Raw genomic sequence first — 15,252 nt, forward strand, 5'->3', positions numbered from 1 at the left:
GCAACAAGTTGTGTGTGCAGCGCAGAAAGTGGAGTTGGGAGGGCAGGGTTTCCTCCCTGAGCATCAGGTAATCCTGAAGCCTGACACACAAAGAGGATGAGACAGAACTGTCTGGAAGGAAAAGTACTTTGTGCATCGACATTATTACCACATGACACATTCTTCACGAAGAATAACACAAAGATATTTTTGTCATACTCCCCTGATCAAATAAACCCGATTTGTATTTTTTTTAATTTCAATTCAATAAAGGAAAACTAGTGTTGGCTCAGTGTAGGAGAAATAAAACTGGCTTGAGATCCTGGATAAAACTTAACTTTCGTGACCCTCCGTTCTCCCATCTGTTAAAGTGAGTGCTGTAAGAATTGGTTGAAATGTAGATTTATTTAAGTACTCCATACAATCTCTGGCATGTCTATGGAAATTCAATAAATAGAAGCTATTATTAGATAAACTGTGTGACCAACACCACTAACACAGTTTATTTAGAGGTCTGAGAAACCTTACATACAAAACTCTACCTCTTTAGGCCTTGGTTTCTTTAAAAACATAGGAGTTCAACTAAATGACCCACAGCCCTTCTCACTGGTAACATCCAGTAATTCTAAGACCCATTCATGCTACAAATATTAAGAGCCTTCCAAAAAGGGGCACCTGGGTGGCTCAGTGGGTTGGGCATCTGACTTTGGCTCGGGGTCATGATCTCATGATTCGTGAGCTTAAGCCTGGCTTTGGGCTCTGAGCTGACAGCACGGAGCCTGGAGCCTGCTGCAGATTCTCTGGCTCCCTCTCTCTCTCTCTCTGGCCCTTCTCCACTTGCATGCGCTCTCTCAAAAATAAATAAATGACCATTTAAAAAAAAAAAACCTTCTGAAAAGTGTAAAAAGGTCTATCCCACCTTCAAGGTGCTACGTGGAGTTGTGAATGGCTTAGCCAGAGGGCAGGGTAGAGCAAGACATAGGCCCCAATAGCAAGGTCCTTTTATGCCGCTCAGAGACCAAGGCAGCACTGAAATACCTTAACAAGTTGAGTAATAGAGAACTGCATTTTAGACTGACCCTAATACTAAATACATCCTAGAGATTTGAAAGCAAACCTAAAAACTCTGCCTTGGACCAGGAGGAGACGGTGGCATCATCTGGTACCCAAAGGCATTCGACAAGAACCCAGAAGACCCCCAAGACCACAAGCCCAAACACGGTGCACTGAAAAACACCACCTGATGAGAATTCTGCTTTAACTTCTGGAAATCAACAAACAGAAGTCATTATTAAACTCTACTATCCCAGGAGACAAGAAAATACCAACATTAGAGATGGATTTTGAGTCCTGGCTTTGTTGTCCCGATCAAAAAGGTTTACTCTGGGCCTACTTCATGCCTATTCACAGGCATTCTGTGTTGACTGCTTTCCAGAGGTAAATAACCATTCCCACAGAAACACGTCACAAGTGGATTAATAAAAAATATTTATTGCATCTGAATTTCCTCCTCACACCGTTTTTGGAGTCAGCAGTTTTATCTGCTATTTCTACATCAGAAAGATAAAATTTAAAACCTAATCCCATGAGATTTAAAAACCACATTTAGAAATTATGCTAAATTTCATGTTTACCTTAATATTTAAAATCAAATTCTACCTAGAAGCACTAATAATTGAAGCCTTTTTGAAAACAATATCTGAAACATGGCAATGTATGCAGGTGTACTGTAGGCTACGGGTGTCCTGTGACCAATCAAAGTGAAACAAGTAAACTTCTGAATTGCTACAACTACTTCCGGCAAGTTAGAAGTAATTCCAAAGCAATCTTGAGGAGCAATTGTTTCCCAGGCTGACTCTAAGAGATTCTAGCAACCCTCTGACAATACTCTGAAAGAGCCCGATCACTTAAGATAGCAGGCAGGCCAGCCCCAGGCCTAGGTCACCTGGCAATGGGAAGCCTGCCCTCAGTACCCACTGATCCCAGGAGGGAGGCAGGCTGTAAAGAGGAAGCTGAGAGAGCGGTGAGTGAGTTAAGACAAGAACTGTTCCCTAACAGCCAAGGGTTGCAACGACAAACTCCTGACCTGCCTGGGTGAACCTACAAATTCATCAGGGACAGTGACACCATCTGGCACCTGAAGGCATTAGACAAGAGCCCAGGGGACCTCTGTGGCCACAAACCTAAACTAAGGCTTAGAAATGGCACCCAACCAGAGCGGTCTGCACACAGAAATGTCACTTTTTCGCCTCTGCCCGGCCCCACGACTGCCGCCACTTCAAACTCTCGATAAAGTGGCTGCAAATACGCTGCTGTACAAACGCCAAATGGTGACGCCCTTGGGAAAATACCAAACTCATTTTCTCATCAGTTTTTTCATCCCCTAAAAATGTATTTTTATAAAAAAGGCACATATTTTATATTTAGAACATGGGAAAGGAGGCAAGAAACATGGGGAAGACGGAACACAGGCCATTATCAAAGCTAAGCCGGCTTGGCTGAGGCGAGACCAACCAGAAGGTGGCGACGGCTCCACAAATAACTAGATGTCCGTCTTCCTAACAACCACCAGGAGAGCAGGGAGGCCTCACCCCTGACCCTCAACACTGTTAAAAGTGCAGAGATATGCCACGAAAGCAATCCACTCTGGGGTCCCTATGGATCTCCCCTAGAAGGTGTACATTTAGCTTCTCCCCATCACTTAATTCTGGATAAGGCCCTCTGAGGTAGGAGTTATTATTCCCTATGGCCTACAAAGGAGGCTCAGACAGCTTCAAGAACATGGGTTCCAGATCGTACTGACCGGGTCTAAATTCTAGATTTCTCATTTACTGTGTCTTTGGGCAGGTTACCTCACCAGTTAAAGAATAAAAAAAAAACAAAAAACAAAAAAACAAGAATGGCAGATTATCTCGTAGGGTTGTTAGGAAGGGTAAATGAGAAACTTATACCAAATACAGTGACTAGAAATCATAAACCTTCAGCAGATGTCATCTGATATTAGCGCCATCACTGGCAATATATAACAATTAGTAATAATAACATTGTTATTCCTGCACTGGGTCACACAGTTACTACAGGACAGGACTAGGATTTGAACTTGGGTCTGCCTGATTCCAAAGGGATGCTCTTTGAGCAGTCCATTCTTCTGGATTGGGATAATGGGAAGGAAGACTTAAGCTTCGCTTTTAACAGGATGATTTTCTCTACCTCTTGAAAAGATTTTAGAAGCCTTTTAACATCACAGCTTTACAACCGCAAACAGAAGACATCTTGCAGAAAATTGCATTAAAGTGAGGAAAGAAGTCAGGAAAGACGCATGTTCTTTCAAACACAAAGGTTTTTCGAAGAAGGTTCGCAGCAGTGCTATACTTAATAGCTCCACACAGGAAGTGATCCAAATGTCCATTATCAGGAGGATGGATAAACAAACTGGGCGCACTGATACACTGGAATACTACGCAGCAATGGGAACGAAGGGACGACAAGGTTGAATCTCACAAATGTAACTCTGAGCAAAAGAAGCCAGACACAAGAGTCCATACTTCATTATTCCACATACATAATGTCCGAAAACAGGAAAAACCAATCTTTGGTGTTAGGTATCAGGATAAAGGATATCTTGGGAGTGGGCTGGGAGGGAAGGGAATACGACTTTCGGAGTGCTGATAATGTTCTGTTTCCTGATATAGGTTCTGGTTATACAGGTTTGTTCACTCGGAAAATGCACCACTCACTACACCTTTACGGCCTATGTCCTTCTCTGTATATACGTCACACCACGTTAAATACTGTACATATCAAATAGCTATTAAAATTACTATCCAAGAGATTATTTCGTTGCTGCTATGTTATTAGAATTTTGTCATTTCATCCATTTTAAACCTTGTTCAATCCATGAGAAATAATACAGTATAATGGAAAAGAAAACCAGGCTTGAAGACCACCCATCCTGGATTAGAATCCTGGTTACATCATCTACCAGTTATGTGATTTTTGTTACTTAACCTGGGTCTTGACCTCCTCAACTGTAAATCAGAGCTCACATACCTACATTTGCAGAGCAGTTGCAAGCATTAAAAGAAAACTTCTGGAAAACATCCACCACACACAGTACCTGCCCCTGCAGCATATGCTCAATAAATTAGACAGTTAAATAGTTCCAACAAATTAATTCATTAATCTACCTCTTCATTAACTAATGTTCTATTTAAGTGAAAATGGATGGCCATATGCCACAGGTATACTAGCTGAGACAAAATTTAATGGATAAACCCAATCTTGGTCTCTGCTCATCTTCTTGATTTGGACTCATGTGACACAGAGGGATGTGGGAGGGGGGCAGATTGGAGGGGGTGATGAAAATCCCTGATAGACAAGGCCAAAGCACAGACTGGAGCCTGCAGCTTGAGCCTGCCAATGCCCTGAAAATCTTGATAATTTCCCAATTACTACGCTTCAGTCTTATCTGCAGAACTGGATGGCCATTTCTAACTTCTCAGTAATCTGTCGCAAATAACTATTCTGAGCATAAAGCAATTATATGAATATAAGGGATCTCCAAAAACATAACATTTCCTAATTTGGCCCAATATAGAGTTTAAGTCTTCAAACATCAAGACAACTTTACTTATGTTCACAATTTGCTTAACCTCCCATAGCCCTTCAGGTAAGACTTGAATCCTGCACATTCCCTCCCTCTACCTTGAGGGCAAATTCTAGAATTCCCTGCTGCCCTCTGGTACTACCCTAATTCTGTGAGGAGTGAATGGTGGGAGGGAGAAATCTCCTCAGCCCTGGCCAACAGAAGCATTCATCTGAAAGAAAAGAGAGTGGCAACCGGGTGACCGGCATCACCATCGTGGGCAATGACACGCAGCACAGCTGCATGACGGCAGCCCACGCCACAGGGCATGTCACCACCTGCCAGGCTTCTGGGCTTCGCATGTCCCAGCCTGCTTAGTCCTCTCTGAAGCCCCCAATAGCACAGAATGGTTTCTCAACCAAACAAGCACAAGAAAATGGTGAGGCTCAAGCTCTCATCCAGAGATATTTCAAACTGAGATGGGGGGTCTCCTTATGGGCTGCTATCAAGAGGGCGGGCTGTGCCAGGGGGTCGGGTCAGACGTTCTTTCAGATAGGAGGTCCTATGCTCCGACCCTGAGGTCTGTCCACAAGGACAGTGATCCATGAGGCAGCCAAGCACAAAAAGCTACCAGTGGATCACTAACACTAACAGATCACAGAAAACAAATTCCGTGCACTGTGTTCCTATTTGCATAGCAGCCAATGTACAGGGTTCTCCTCAGGCCTCCTGGCTCCTCAGCTGCTCCGTGGAATTCAAAGCTGTCGTCCATGTCCTCCTCGATGTGAAAGCCAGCCCCTTGGACGACCCTCCCCTGACCCTCCCTACCTGTCTGCCCAAGCGTCCTCTTCCCTCCCGCTCTCTCAGTGCCCATTGTTCTACAGAACAGGTCCCTAGCTCTATACTCTTGACTCTGGTGACCCAACATGCCCTTGGCCTTTCTGCTATATGAGCCATTTCTGAAGGGTATACGAAGATTCTTCCTTTCTTCCCAAGCTCCAGGTCAAAAGTTTCAACTGCCAACTGGATACTTCACATCTGAAGCAAACATGTGTCAAGTTGAGCTCAACCTCGCTGGCTGGTTTAATAAGTGCCCCCTTTGGGCCAGATAAGAATAGAACACCAAGCAGGACAGAGCCAACCCCTTATATTCTGGTGGAAATCATCCCTGGCAAATTGGAGTCGAAATTTTTGTTTTCAATAGCAACAGAGAGGACGCCACACACACCTGTCTCCCACTGTCAGAAATAATCCCGTGGCTGTCCCTTAACTTCCTAACTTCACCATAGGCCAGCCAGTTTTCAAACCGACGTTATCTCTGAAATGTCCTATACCTCAGCCTTGATACGGAATCAACCAGTCAGTGTTTCTTTCTCATAATAAATGTCTTTGAGACCGTCACCCACTGCCCCTGCTATAGTCCTAGTTCACGCTTTCCTCCCCTCGTCTCCGAATCAAGCAGCTGGCCCTTCACCGGCCTCCACTCCTCCCGACCACTCTTCCCACTGCATCCCAGCCAAATCCGATGCACTATTTCATCAGATCAAGAACCACCAGGCCAAATATCACTGCCACATCAGGATAAAGTCTTAACTTTCCACCTAGTTCCCAAGGTTCCCTACAATCTGGTCCTCAATCACCCTTGCAAACTTGTGGCTGCTCTCCAACACAAAGCCTCTACTCTGGCAAACCAGTCCACACAAAACCCGCACACATTCCCATCTCCACCTCTGTTCCTCATTTCCTCTCAGGTAAAATTCCCTCCTCAAGACCAATGAAAAGTCCTTGCAAAGACCCAGCTCAAAGCTTCTCTCGCCAAAAATCTTCCCACTGCCACTTCTCAGGAGCCCTCTTCCTCTCGTCTGCACCGATGTGGGCAATTCTACTCGCTGACCCCTTACCCCACGAATCTGACACTTACCATGAATTAATTTTTCCTATATATCCATGTTGTCTCCTTCAAGAACAGATGGGTGTCCTTTGGCAGGGAAGAGACCTTTGACTGACTTAAATCATCCCCACAGCTCTAGCACGGTGCCTCAAACATAAGCCACAGGAAGGAGAGTCAGACACACAGGGACTACATGATGCAAAAGAACCAGAAGAAAGCTGGGGCCGCTAACTCCTTGTGACTTTGGCTGTGGACCATGCGGGCAACAGATCTGTGTTTACTCCCTATTGTGTGCCCAGCACCATGCCTGTGTCACCCATGGCCACTCCATAAAAGTGGACTGAATGACGGGGGAAAACACCGAAGGGTGAGAGCATCCAAATTAAGTAGCTCCTTTCCCGAAGCTTTTCCTGACTCCTCATGAGAATTCCCTCTCTTCTGGCCCAACAGGACACTGTTCCTACTTCTCTGAGGCTACTTAAGTCTACTTCTGTTAAAACTGTATTTGAAGTTTTCTTCCCCTCACATTAAGCTCACAAAGGGGAAACCTGACTTTTACTTATTTCTCATCTTCAGAAACATCTCTGTGTGCTTTCCATATATCGTTCAACTAAAATCGGCCAGGTGATATGCAGCAAGTACAGAGCTCAGATTTACAAAAAAGGGGCAAAAACAGAGGGTGGAGGGGAGGTCAACCCTTACTTTAAACAAATTCTCTGTCCTCATCTTATGTTGAAGGAGCACAGAATGAGTTAGAGTGAAGTCTCTTCTCTCAATAAAGATCAGTACAGGGAACCAAATGTCCAGCAGACATTTTCCTAACCCAGAAGATTATCCTCCCTCTTGAACAAGATGACCCAATAAAATGCTCACTAAAAGCCCACGACATCAAATGCTGTGTGTAAAACATGAGTCTTTTGCCACAGAAAGCTAACTCAAATTGTTGTCTGGTGAGAAATAAATATTAATACATCGGCTTGCATAAATATTCCCAAAAAGCAATTAGTACTTCATTAATATGCAGCCCATTAATCTGCACAAACCTCTAAGCAACTGAAATGCTGTCCAATTAACAGATTTCTTTAATTATTAATTACCTTAAAGTCATTGGCCTTAAAATTGCCTTAGACAGATAAATTACACTTATCAAGTAACATTTGATACATGACCATTAAGTGACTCAGAGCTTCTCTCTCTCCTACATAAAGCAGCTTGATGAGATCTGAAGTTCAAGGACCCTGCTTTTACCAGAGAAGACTCCTCTGTGGTCTAACAGTGTCACCCAGTGGTAGAAGGCACAGCTTGTGTTCACAGCAGCTGTTGTTTTTAAAAAGAAGCATTTGACACATGTGTTTACTAAAGGGGAAAAAAGAAACCCACTGTTTTGAATTGCACAAAGAAAACTAGTTATGTGTAAATCCTGGAAAACATGGAACTGGTACAGAGAGCTACCCTACAGCCAAGGTTACTTTGAAGCCCTCAGGGACCATACAACACTGTTCAGATCTGAAGAGAGGCACAAGTGAAGTTCCCTGACTCAGGGGCAGTGCACGTTTGACTCTAAATCAGTTCAGTGTCCTGGGGCTGAGCAACAGGACCGCAGTCACCAACCCCCACCCCGCCATCTGCTTTATTGTCTACCCTTCAGCCACTTCAGTTCTCAAAAACAGATCTTCCAGAACAAGGAAAGAATAACCAGCCAATTCTGTTCCAAGGCTGACTATCTGATTTTAAATACTTATGAGGTGAAGTTTAATTGAAAATAATAAATTATTTAACTTCCTTATCTGTAAAACGAGAAGGCTGGACCAGATGACCCTTGAGATCCCTTACTAGTTCTAACATTCTGATAATACGGAAGAGTTCGGCTTATCGGTTGCTCTAAACCACAGGAGCTTAGAGCCAAGAGCTGCAGAGGTTGGCCCCATCATTACAGCCAGATGGACATGAGAAGCTGCTCCTGCGATATTCCTCACGTACCCCACTTTGGCCTCCACTCTGGCTCACCCTTGTTCCTCAGAACCATGCACTTCTCCACATGCAATCCACAGTGAGTAGGTTGTCTGCTAGTGATACTGAATTTCCCCGGATGCAGCCACCTTCACCCCAAATGCGCCTATAAGAGTCTCAACTGCCTGGCCCAGGGCTAGAGAGGTCCACATAGGAATGGAGCATGGGCCAGACTTTATTAGACCAAAACTCCAAATCGGGGGGGGGGGGGGGGCATCCGGGGAAATTCAGTATCGCTAGCAGACAACCTACTCAGTGTGGATTGCAGGGGGGGAAGGGGCGGGGAGGGGGGTTCTGAAATATCACAGTGAACAAAGAGACCTATACCATACAGGATAAATAAAATCGAAAAACTATTCCTCTTTGCATAAAGTCTCCTATATCAAGTACGTATTGTACCATAAATGAATAAATTCAAGTCTGACCCCTAAAAACAACAGTGGAATTATGCCACAGTTGACCTTACTTCCCCTACCAGCTAGTTTCTCTTAACACGTCTTTGTCTTCTCTATAAATCCATAGATATTCTTCTTGCTTATTCCCACCAAATCCCAAATACCTGTGACTTTTATAAAGTTATTAACAGTTTTTTCTCCTCATTCCCCTACATTTAGAAAACCAGCATCTACTCTCATGGACCACTTGTAAGAAGATAAACTTGTGCTGAAGAAGCAGCCTTTCTGAAGAATTTGCTGGCAGTCTGTGGCAAAAGGCTTTAACACAAAGACACCCTGGAACCTGATAATTTCACTTCTAGAAATTTACTCCAAGATAATAATCAGAGATGTAGACAAGAATGTATAAGAATATTTATCTATGATCTATGATAGCAAAACAAACAAACAAACAAACCTTGAAACCACCTGGGACACCTGAATGGTTCAGTTGGTTAAGCATCTGACTCTTGATTTCAGCTCAGGTCATGATCTCTCAGTTTGTGAGATTAAAGCCCCTCATCGGGCTCAGAGCCCACTTGAGATTCTCTCCCTCCCTCTCTCTCTGTCCCTCCCCCCACTCACTCGTGCTCTCTCTCGCTCTCTCTCAAAATAAAGAAATCAACTTAAAAATGAAACTACTTAAATATCTAATAATGGGATAATGGACTTAATGGACTTAAACATCATATTTTTAGAATGCACAATAAAATTGGAAATATTCACAATATATCAAATAGGAAAAAAATATCAGGCTCCAAAACAGTATGCCCCCTCTTTTCTAGTATGCCCGTCTGCGTGTACAAGAGCTACTCAAAGTGTAGTGCAAGGATCAGATGTATCAGCACCACCAGGGAACTTGCTAAATGCAAATGCCCAGCCTTTGAGAGACTAAATCAGGACAGCTGCAGGCAGGCCCAGCAGTCTATGCTTTCCTGCTCACTATGTGCCACACAACCTTTGGGGTAAGATACTGAAATTCCCCCTGTTGGAGGGACGGAGACACTGAGGCGCACCGAAGCTAGCTAATTCACCTAAGGCTAAAAGGCTAGTAAGTGGAAGCATCACACAGCTACCTCCAGAGTCCATGCTTTTGAACCACTTTGCTCTAGTGCCTCCCCAGGTGAACTCCTACTTGGAAGTGTGCACAGTGCTCTTTCCCTTAAATTAACAGCCTGATGCATCCCACCTATTGGTTTTTCTTCTTCGCTGTGTTTTAGCACTTCTGTTACAAAAAGCTCCTGACCGGAGTGGGGGTGTTTTGACACCATCACTGGCACCTCCATTAACATACCTCGTGGTGAGCACCTGCCTGACATCTTTGAAGGCTATAAAAAGATCTCTACATTAAATACCAGCCCACAATGGCAGAAACCTCAATGCCCACCAGCCACAGCCAACGCTGACCATGATACAGACTAAATATAGAAGGCCCTTCTGTTACCAGCTAAAAGGAAGCTGCCACGTGGCAATCCCATACACATGCTTTACAAACCACGTGGTTTACCATTTACAGAATTATGCAACTTTTGATTAATTTCTTTTTCTCTTCTGGCTTCCGCGTTATTTCAAAATTCACACATAACGCATTTTTGTATTATGCTATCTTATATTCACAAATTCAAATTTGAAAAAAAAAATGCTACCAGATTTTATTCCCAAACTGCAAGTTTCTAAATAAAAGAGACCTCCCTCAGCACTTTTATTGTGTATTATTTTCTAAGGAAGAAACACCTCGGTCATTCATTTCAGGAAACTACAAAGGGAACGGACTGGGAAGATGGTTGATTTAGACCTCATCACTCCTGAGAGGAAGGAAACTACACAGAACAGAAAAAATGTCCAGCTGGACTAGTTTTCAAAGCCCTCAAATATTCCTGTCTTCAAGAGCTGAATAATAGTTTCATAAAATTTATGACTTGGACCAACTAACCAAGTATTTTCAAAAGAGAAGACTATCTTTAAATTTTTTTTTTTCAACTTTTTTTTTTAATTTATTTTTGGGACAGAGAGAGACAGAGCATGAACGGGGGAGGGGCAGAGAGAGAGAGGGAGACACAGAATCGGAAACAGGCTCCAGGCTCCGAGCCATCAGCCCAGAGCCTGACGCGGGGCTCGAACTCGCGGACGGCGAGATCGTGACCTGGCTGAAGTCGGACGCTTAACCGACTGCGCCACCCAGGCGCCCCAGAAGACTATCTTTAAAAGGACTTAGTGACAAAAACTTTAAAGGAGCACGAGAGACCATTTTTCCAACTTCCTCATTACTACCAGATAAGGAAACTGAGGCCCAGGAAAATAAAATGGCTTGGCGAAGCTCACAGAGAAAGGGGCAATGCCTGGGCCAGAACCAGTATCCGACTGGTCCACACTGTGTTCCACATTGGCTCTCTCACTTCTGACGACTCTACTCAACTTTGTCAGTTCATTTTCTACCTTTTCTACTGATTTGGCACAATCACGAACACCACCATGAACACTGCCTCTTGATCAATAACTGGATAGCACGTTTAAATGACAAGTATGCTTTAATAACGGCACCAAGACTCTACCTCCTTTGGTATCCTGCCAGATTTCAAAAAAGTACAAATTCATTGTGGTGATTAAAAAAAAAAAAAATCCTCTCAAGGTAGGAGAAAACTATGTTTGCCCCCCCCCCTTTTTTTGACCTCATACATTAGCGGTGAACTACAATGTAAACAACCACCACCACCAGTGACTGCTCAGACGCAGTAACTTCGGACATCCCCTTTAGACCCCCATTTACCTTCCCATCCTCTGTCAAACCCCACCCTTTGTTAACTATCAGGATTTAGGATAAAATTTTTTAAAAAACTACTGGAGAAGTGAAAATCTGCCCTGCTGACAACTGGTGAAACAAAAGACCAACCTTATAAGCCGTCCCCAATACTGCCACCAGAACGTAAAGTATGCTGAGAATGGAACACAGGCCCACAATGTCACCGGAAACACAAGACGTCCCTCTTATCTCACTAAGAGGTGGGACTGCTAACTTTTTCCTAAGTGACAGCTCTCAGTCCACCTTCACGTGCTGCCTCCTAGATAAGGGTTGTCGGTACACCCCATCACTGGACTGTGCCTGCTTCCTGACCACATCCAACCCAGGTCTGGCCCCATTCCCCAATCCCGCCTTCAAAACAAGCAGCTCAAGCATAAACCCAACTCTGCTTTCCAAGAGAATCCCAACATTCTTCTGGACCACATTTGTCTACATCAGCGAGTTAAATGAACCCACTTTGATGGGACTATACCTAATCCTGGTGATGGCTGGCTCAGGGCATTCAACACGCTTTGTCTTAGTAAGTTACAGTAACAAGTGGTAGAGGAAAAAGAACCTGAAATAAAAGGCCCACAAACCTATAAATCCCGACATCACTCTTCCCGGTCTGCTTCCTTACTGATAAAATGACAGCCCGTAATCCTATCATTTTCATCTCCAACTTTTCATATCCAGTCTGCCACATTTCGGCCACATGTGCGTCCAACAGATGTGTTTCTATGGGAGAACGTGCCCTGGCTTCCGATCACTCACCTTACCCTTTCGCTGATAGAGTTTGTCTGGAGAACTTCACTTTTCACCTTTAAAAATAAGGGGGCGGGGAGAGAGAACTTCGGGCCAAAAACAATCGTTACAATGACGTGTTTTTCTGAATGGTTAGAATGTTCCACAATTATAAGAATGTAAGTTGACTTTTATTCGACTCCTGCTTCCACAAGGAAAATGGGGCACGTCTCCCATCTGGCTCTTGAGAGGATCGTCTGGCTCGAACTCAGCCCTCGAGAGCAGCTATGCACGTGGCCCAGGTACCTTGAATTAAAGCCTGTTTTCCCACTTGCTCCTCTTCAGGTTACCTCCTGGGCGTTCCGCGAACATCAGCCGGTCTTGTTGCGGAAGCCACCACAACCAAGACCTTCGGGAATAGTAAAGCACCTGTTGTCAGCAGGCCCGGGGCCCCGGGTTTCCTCCCGTGCACTTCCACCCCGTCCCTCCCACGCGTGGGCCTCGCCTCAGGCCCCGAGGAGAGGGAGGGGGCCGCGCTCGCCGCCGTCTGGAGCTCGCAGCCAGCGGAAGACACAGGCACACGCCGCAAAGGCAGTGTGGTACGTACACCTGGAGGGCGAGGGGCGCACGCACGTCTCAGAGGCAGGGTCTTCCTAAGACCACTGCCTGCCGACTCCAGGTTCCCTCTGAGGGCTACGCGCCCATCAGTGAGGGCGCTCTGGGACACACGGGACGGCGCCCGACTAAAAGCAGCTGAAACCACGGGCTCGTCTGTAACTCACACAGGGACCTGGCGTCAGATGCCTCGGGGCTGCTCCGACGCTCAGTGGCGTCATCGGGGACCCGGGCTCTCACTGTGGCGCTCCGCCTCGGCAGCCCCATACGGCAGCTCCAGGAGGAGACGCGGCTGGGTAAGCCTCCCGCTCGGAAGTCTCCCCCGCCGTCGGGGGGGGGGGGGGGGGGGGAAATCACTCCCAGAAGCCCCTGGGGGTCTCCCTGCTCCCGATTGGCCAGAACGAGGTCATGTGATCACCAGAGACACAACGGAAACTGGGAAAACGGGAAGACGGCATTGCGGAGGGGGGAGGGGAGCACGAGGTCTGTCGCGTGAACAGTCAGTTCTGTCACACACAAGACTGTTATGGGCTGAATGTGTCCCCTCCCCCCCCCATATTCATATGGTGAAGCCCTATCCCCCAGGATAATGGCACCTGAAGGCAGGGCCTCCGTGAGGTCATGAGGGTGGGACCCCATGATGACATTAGCGTCCTTGTGAGAGGAAGAGACACCAGATCTCGCTCTTCCTCCACCGTGTGAGGGCAGTGAGAAGGCAGCCGTCTGCAAGCCAGGAAGAGAGTCCCCACCAGGAACCAAGTCGGCCAGCACCCGATCTTGGACCGGCGGCCTCCAGAACCGTGAGAGACACGTCTGTCGTTTATGAAACCCGGACTGTGGTATTTTGTTATGGCAGCCGGAGCGAACACATCCTGACAAGAGGCTCGCTGGGCCCCTCTGGGTGAGGTCACTCGTGGGCTCCAAAGCTGAAAGGGAAACCACAACAACACTAATTTCTTAGAAGTGTGTAGTCCTCACAGCATCAGGAGTAAAAGCTGCCATAAGCAACAAAGACAGGAGACTTTTTGACGGAAACCCTTTTATCCTTAGCTTTTCCCCCTACACAAAACCTCCCTTTTTAAACTGGGGGGCAGCGGGGGTTGGGGGGGGGAAGTTTGGCAAGGGTTCAAATGTAAACACATTAGTAGTGGGTGTGGGCCCTGGAGCAAGGGAGTAGACTACTCTGCCTCCTAGCTTGCTCTGCTTGAACTCTGCGGATTAATTCAGTTCCCTCCGGAAGCTTGTCATTCTAAGACCCCAACCTTATGTTTCCCACGGCTGTGGCGGAGTCACAGGAAAACAGAACACGGTGTCCCCAGCTCCAGAAAGCATCTTACTTCCCACAGGCCACTACTTCGGTCACCCCATGTCACAGGCACACGGCGTCCCCCACGGGGCTACTCCGAAGCCTTGACTATCTCTGCCTACAGTTAACGGGCAGAGGAAAGCTTTCAAAGTGAGAATGGGGAAAAAATCAGAGCAACCTCCTTGGCAAACCAGGAACACAGGAAAATGAAAGCCTAAAAACAAGCGGCCAGCATTTACAAGAGCAGACCTTAGGTGCCGCAATGTCTAACAAGTGTAACGGCCTTTAGTCTTACTGGAATAGGAAGGAGGCTCACTATTCTGTTTTGTTTTAATGGTTATATTTATTTTTGAGAGAGACAGAGACAGAGCGTAAGGGGGGTGGCGGGCAGAGAAAGAGGGAGATACTGAATCCAAAGCGGGCTCCAGGCTCTGAGCTATCAGCACAGAGCCCGAAGCGGGGCTTGAACCCATGAACCAGGAGATCATGACCTGAACTGAAGTCGGATGCCCAACAGACGGAGCCACCCAAGCTCCCCAGAGGCTGTTTTAGAAAATATTCAGGATTTCAATAATGCATGTATTTCTGGAGTAGAGGCCTTAGAGAAATAATCACTTAATTTTAGTAGTGAGAAAAAGATACTTAAGTCATAATCCAGATCCTAAAGAACTTGAGAGAGTCCATTCATCATTCAAACAGAATGCTTTTAAGACCAATTGATGACTACTGCAATAGTCTCCTATTTACTTCATAGTGTCTACCCTCAAGTAAATTCTCAAGGTAAATCACACCTTCTTCCCCCGCATGCAACTATGCAAAACTCAAACCACTACCACTGTCTACACCCCCCCCCCCCCCCCGCCAGCCCCCAAGTACTAACATATCCTCCATCACTCACTCTGGCATTTC

The 15,252-nt window shown here is 45.8% G+C and overlaps 1 protein-coding gene across 6 annotated transcripts in view; it reads right to left on the reverse strand.

Moving 5' to 3' along the window:
• FAM107B (family with sequence similarity 107 member B) overlaps positions 1–15,252 on the reverse strand; it is a 160,005-nt gene that overhangs the window by 17,751 nt on the left and 127,002 nt on the right. The window contains exon 1 of one of the 6 annotated variants that reach the window (XM_049624625.1): positions 13,205–13,361. The exons of 4 other annotated variants lie outside the window; for them this stretch is intronic. In XM_049624625.1, coding sequence (XP_049480582.1) covers positions 13,205–13,304 — 100 coding nt within the window. In that variant the 5' untranslated portion in view covers positions 13,305–13,361. Of the gene's footprint in view, positions 1–12,452; positions 13,170–13,204; positions 13,362–15,252 lie in introns of those variants that run through there. One more of the 6 variants, XM_049624630.1, reaches the window with a different exon arrangement.

Source organism: Panthera uncia, chromosome B4 (genome assembly GCF_023721935.1).
Source record: "Panthera uncia isolate 11264 chromosome B4, Puncia_PCG_1.0, whole genome shotgun sequence".
Lineage (NCBI taxonomy): Eukaryota > Metazoa > Chordata > Mammalia > Carnivora > Felidae > Panthera > Panthera uncia.